Source organism: Raphanus sativus, chromosome 4 (genome assembly GCF_000801105.2).
Source record: "Raphanus sativus cultivar WK10039 chromosome 4, ASM80110v3, whole genome shotgun sequence".
Lineage (NCBI taxonomy): Eukaryota > Viridiplantae > Streptophyta > Magnoliopsida > Brassicales > Brassicaceae > Raphanus > Raphanus sativus.
In genome coordinates, this window is record NC_079514.1 from 38,340,806 (window position 1) to 38,347,065 (window position 6,260).

Genomic DNA, 6,260 nt, shown 5'->3' on the forward strand with positions numbered 1-6,260 from the left:
AAACTAATAAGTGACCCAATCACAAAGCTTTCTATACAAAACGTCCATTTAATATACTATTAGGTCTCAACAGTTTATTAGCTTCTTCTTATCGAAATGTGATAGATTATTTTATTGATCAAGAAGATTAGGAATATTTTTTCATTACTTTATCGATTAGTAGAGTACATAATAAATCAAAACAGTTGCACTAGATGTAACACAGTTTTCTTTTCTTCAATATAATTTTACATTCATTAAAAAAAAGAATGTGATCGATCTAATATTTGAATATCAGTAAACCCCAATATGACCACCTTTCACCATCTTCCTTGCTTTTTCTAGACTGATGGATTCAGGAATTTGTCCTTCAAGTGTGTTCCCAGAAAAATCAATGGTATCGTAGGATGTAAGTACCCCCTGCTGCTCCATAGTTAGACCTTTGTATCGCAAATCTATAGTCTTTATATCGGAATAGTCCCATCTCTCAGAGATAATTTTCCATATATCATATATAAACCACCATCTCCATTCATAGTAAGGGACATTGCTTTCCAGTTGACAAAGTATGTTGGTGACAAGCGTCCAATAAACTTATTATCAGATATCTCAAATATACGCAGTCCTGGAAATCTAAGAGGACCTTGACCAGGAGGAGATATAGAGCCACAGAACTTGTTTGAACTGAAGATAAGGACTTTCAAATTCGGTAAAGCCTTGAGACAGGAAACTGGTCTTTGATTATGTTGTCAACAACTAGAAACTCCACAACTGAGCAATTTCAATCTAAGAATTTACCAAAACATTCACTGGACCTTCAAAACCATTAATCAAATTATATGAAACAAACACTGAGGTTAGACGAGGAAGCTTCCATAACCACTCAGGGACTTTCCCTTTGATTATGTTGTTGCATGATGCTATCAACTCAAACTTCTTAAGGTTCTTTAAGATATTTGGGAATTTGCCGCAACTTTGTAGAAATAGAGATAACGGAGGTGGTGAAACTCAAATAGGCTAGTACTTTTGGGATTCAGAGTTCCAGAGAAATGATTATTAGAAAGGTCTAAAAAGAAAAGTAATCCTAGGTTATTATATGAGGAATGAACTTGGCCGACGAAGCTATTATTGTAAAGAGATAAGAGCTCTAACCTTTTGAGATTGCAAAATTTAGAAGGAAGTGAAGATGAGACGAAGTTGTTTCCAGTGAGAAAGTTGATGAAGATGATGTAACCTGAAACAACTAATGTTGAGCTTTAGAGTTCCACTGATACAGTCGCTGAATTGTAGTTTTGTGACCGCACAGTTATCGCACCAGACTCCATTAATGGGATCATTGAGGTTGCAGTGGCTGCTATCAAACTCGTTCATAAATTCTGTGAGAACTTGAATCTGATGGGGACGACAAGCACTCATTAATGCTTGGTCTAAACCCGGTGTCTGAGGTACTTCTTGTGTATTTTGTTCTTTTGTAACGATTTTTCATAATATTCAAAATTTGTATTTTATTGGGTTTGGAATTTGAACTCTAAACTTATTGGTGTAGAAATACTAATGAACCATTAATTAATCTTTGGACTAAGGGTCTTCTACAATTAAAAAAAGAATCTTTCTTTTAATTTGAATTTTCTTGTACTTTTTTTCATTTAAGAAATTGTGGCCTTGCCGTGTAAATATGAAATTGCATAGTTTAGTGGATTAGAGAGCTTAGTCAAATTTAAAGATCTGCGGCCACTGATTTGTTTGTGGAATGGGGAGGACTTTTTGAACTTTAATTGGAGATACTGTCAAAATTTTCAAAAAGAAAGACTCATCTTTTACAGTATGGTTCGGGTGAGGATTCTAGAACTAGGGATGGACAAAATATCTGTAAAATTTGATATGATTTATTATTCGTTTTTTTATTTGATTCAAAAAATGTAGATACTTGTAATTTTACGAATTAAAATAAATATTAAAATTTAATATATGTCAAAAACGATTAAAATCACAAATACTAATATTTTTTAAAATATATATTTGACCTAATCCATTATATATATAATACATTCATATATATATAAATTATATAATTTTATATCTTTATATAAGTTTTATAATATTTTTATTCACTAAATGAATTATTTAGTTAATTTTTACGTATTTAGGCTTTTAAAAACTGTAAAAATATTATATTTTATATTAATTTTTTTAATTCTAATTTTTATTATTTTGATTATACCGAATCAAAAATTCGGTAAAAATACTAATTTTTTCAGATATTTGGAATACTGTATATCTAGATTGAGTATTAAAATGAGCACAAGTAGGCCTAATAAATATTACTAAGTCTTATTTCTGTGTAAACTTTGTGGACTATAGGCCCAAGTTATGTGAAGCCCATCATAATAAAAGGAAAGCAAAAAATAAATGATCTGCCAAAACCCTATCCACTTTAAACCTCCAAACCCTTCCTTCACTCTCAGCTCTCTTCCCTCAATCCCCCAACAATGGCCTTGCCTATCTCGGGCACGCGCCACCTCACGCGCTCCCTCCTGTCCAGTACCACCTCACTCGCACCTCCTAATCTTCCTTCCTCCGTTCGCTGCGGTGGATTCAGCTCCGGTCACGGTGCGGTTGGATATAGTTTAGCTTCCTCGACCCGGTTCACCTCGATCCGTTGCCGAGCTAACCGGTCCGGCTCCGCTTACTCGCCGCTTAACTCCGGCTCCAACTTCAGCGACCGACCTCCGACGGAGATGGCGCCTCTGTTTCCGGGATGCGATTACGAGCACTGGCTGATTGTTATGGATAAACCTGGAGGCGAAGGGGCGACGAAGCAGGAGATGATTGATTGTTACATACAAACCCTAGCCAAAGTCGTTGGAAGGTGAATTTAATATGTTCCTTCGTGCTCTGCTGCTGATCTGGGTGATGGTTGCGTTTGTGTTTTACTCTGTTTTGTTTTGGTGTTGTAGTGAGGAAGAGGCGAAGAAGAGGATCTATAATGTTTCGTGTGAGAGGTATTTAGGGTTTGGGTGTGAGATTGATGAAGAGACATCTACTAAGCTTGAAGGTTTTGTCTTTACTTTTACACTTGTCTCTTATGTTAGCTTAGTGTTGAGCGATATTTATAACAAAGTGTTTTTCTTTGTTTACGACAGGTTTGCCTGGCGTTCTGTTTGTGCTTCCAGATTCCTATGTGGATCCTGAAAACAAAGATTATGGAGGTAGTTTTTTTTTCTTTTGCTTTAAATCTCAAAATTAAATTTTTGGTAGTCAGCTGGTCTCAATGCCTCTCTCTTGAAACATGAAATGTATGTTTTGATTAGTCTGTCTTGGCAAAGCTAATGAGTCTTTTGGCTATGTTTAGCTTTGAGTGCTAATGTACTGATAAAAGTATTTTCTTTTAGCTAATATTTGTAGATAGTTAATAGTATATCTAACTGCAAGCTGGTTTATAAGAAAACAAAGAAATTTTGATTGTAAGTCCATCTTGGCGAAGCTAATGAGTCTTTTGGCTATGATTAGCTTTGAATGCTAATGGACTGACATCAAACACTTTCTCTTAGCCGATTTTTTTGTTTTTCAGATAGGTAAATATTGTATCTAACTGCAAGGTGGTTGAGATTAAAACATTTTGTTGCATGCAGTCTTGAGTGTTTTTCTCTTGAAACATGAGAAGAAATTTCGATTTTTTCAGCGAGTCGTGATCTCTGTCTTCTTAATTTGTGGCTTTGCAGCGGAGCTGTTTGTAAATGGAGAGATAGTGCAGCGATCACCAGAGAGGCAGAGGAGAGTTGAGCCGCAGCCGCAGAGAGCGCAAGATAGACCGAGATACAACGACAGAACTCGCTACTCTCGCCGCAGAGAAAACACACGTTGAGCTGCGACTGAAGAAAGATAATACGTATCGAATCGAATTGAAAGCTAGTAGGAGGGTGGTGCTGATGATGCTGCTTCCTTGTTCCAGAACCTTGCAGCCAATGGACAAAACTTTGGATATTGTTTGAAATGCTTAGTTTTGATTAATATGTAACATTTTCTTTTGTTTGAAATAATGTAAATTGAGGTTCCCTTACTCTTTTTAGAAAAGACTGGTATATTTAGGCATTAAAAATCGTTTTCTTATCTTTCCCTGGATTCGTAACCAATGTCTGTTGCACATGTTGATTACATTTTCGTAATTCAGTACTGCCAGTCGGTAAATTTTTTAGAATACTGGAGTCTGTTACTCTTTTGTAACTGTGGCAAAAACTTTGGGTTAAAAAAAATCAAAGTAAAGCAAAGGGGCGATCTGATGATTTCTCCAAAACAGATGAGCCGTTTAACCCAGATTCAGGAGACAGAGGAGGGATCCAAGAAAGCGGATGATATCCCAGATAATGTAGATCATGGAGAAGTTGTCAGGCCAGGACAGTTTGACGGGTGAAGACAAGTAAAATGAACCATGCTCAGTTACTGCAGTTGAGACGGTTACTCAAGGAAATGAAGATCATGACTCCGTTGGACAAGACAATTGTGTAAAGATTGTTGAGGAAAGTGCCCAGGACGAGTCAGGGATTTCTGAAGATGGGTCAGCTCGTGCACAAGATGAGGCAGAGAATCCACAATAAGAAGTAGGATCAGCTGGTGCACAAGACGAGGCAGAGTATCCTCAAGAAGTAGGATTAGCTGCTCGTGCCGTCAAAGACGAGATAGGATTCTTGCGACGAGATATGCAAGAACAAGACGCGGAGGATGTGTTTGAGCGAGGTTGTATCTTGATTGAATACAGGAGACAAGAAGCTGCACGCGATGCTAAAGAGCTTTACCATATCAGGTTCCCAAGTGGGTAATAATCCTGATCCACCTCCAACAAAGAGTGACTAGTAAGTAGTAACTTTATTCTTGCTATTTTGACCTCATATATACCCGGGTTCAGACACACATAGTATCTAAAATTCAAAAGAATCTCTTTGTAATCGTTGGGGTTGATCAGGTTGGTTTCTAAAATTCTAAAGAATCTCTTTGTAATCGTTGAGATTAGCCATATATACCGGTCAAACCCGGCCGGATGCTGTGGATGAACATACCAGAAACAATGATCCTAAGGAGATGGTCTAGTGTTTGTTGTCTTACTGCTTTTATGTTGTGTAATAATTGGAGGCACTATGATAAACTAAACACTCATCATCGATATAACTAAGAATATGTTAATTTAAACGACTTTGAACATTTTGCTTCTTGTAATATACGCATAAGGACTCATAGTTTCCTTATTTGGGTTAATATACCAAACCAGTGCTAGATTAAACTTTAATTTTTACATTGATCATTAGCTGAACAATAATAATGTTTTCATATATACTCAATTGTATTAGTTATTCTACTTGTTTATATATCATCTGTATTAATGACAACAATAAAAAAATACTAATAACTCTTTTGGCAATAATAATATTTTATTAAAAATATTAATATCTATGAATTATAATATAATCAGAGTTATATTATCTTACATATAACAAATTAACATAGACTATATAAACTTTTTTTTTGTCACAAAGACTATATAAACTTAATGACAAATTAACATAGATTATTTAAACTTAAATGAAAATAAATCTACAAAAAAACATATAAGAACATTACCAAAATATAAATAATTTGGCCAAATAATTAGTACATTATGACTAATGATGCTGATGACACCTGTCTTAATAAATTGACCTAAGACTTACAAAAAATCTTTCAAATAAAAAAACTTGATCATGTGATGTTGGCGGTTGAATGGTTAAAATTGAAGAAGCTTGGAATGAAATGTACAACAATTGAACATATTGTAGTCATTGTTGTTTGATGTTAGAAGATCTGTGTTGAACACAACAAGATATTTAGAAAGCATGAAAACAATACTTCTCTTATGGATTTTCTATGGATTCAGTATATTAGAAAGCGATTTTTAGGTTAACATAATATCAAAGTTGAGGCATTCTCAAAATCAGGATTTTCCGTAAAATTTAGGAGAAGTACTTTTCATAGCCGAGTAAGCTTTGATCTTCACTAACATAGAAAACCATGATTTAAAGCATCATTAACTTGATTCTATTATTGTATTAATCTTAGATAAAACATCAATATTTGGTATTATTGTTTTAAACCAAATTAATATTTTATTATTGTTTTAATTTAAATTGTATTAGTTAATGATAATACGGATATCTAATTTGAACATTTAATCTAAGAGAAGAACCATGTAAATGTTTTAAAATTGAGGTGTGGATAAATAATAAATTTGTCAGGATCATAAATGAGGAGTA

General features: G+C 34.5%; 1 protein-coding gene across 1 annotated transcript; it reads left to right on the plus strand.

The window, feature by feature from the left end:
* Nucleotides 1-2,397: 2,397 nt before the first annotated feature.
* LOC108849590 (multiple organellar RNA editing factor 2, chloroplastic) lies at nucleotides 2,398-4,091 on the plus strand. Its single transcript, XM_018623153.2, has 4 exons — nucleotides 2,398-2,848; nucleotides 2,937-3,034; nucleotides 3,123-3,188; nucleotides 3,702-4,091. Exons 1-4 carry the CDS (start codon nucleotides 2,469-2,471, stop codon nucleotides 3,842-3,844), a joined length of 687 nt encoding a protein of 228 aa, XP_018478655.1. The 5' UTR covers nucleotides 2,398-2,468; the 3' UTR covers nucleotides 3,845-4,091.
* Nucleotides 4,092-6,260: the final 2,169 nt, after the last annotated feature.

Coding starts and splice junctions, on each gene's coding strand:
- LOC108849590 (XM_018623153.2), top strand. CDS start 2,469: ATGGCCTTGCCTATCTCGGGCACGCGCCACCTCACGCGCTCCCTCCTG. Junction 3,035..3,122: donor GACATCTACTAAGCTTGAAG/GTTTTGTCTTTA, acceptor TGTTTACGACAG/GTTTGCCTGGCGTTCTGTTT. Junction 3,189..3,701: donor TGAAAACAAAGATTATGGAG/GTAGTTTTTTTT, acceptor GTGGCTTTGCAG/CGGAGCTGTTTGTAAATGGA.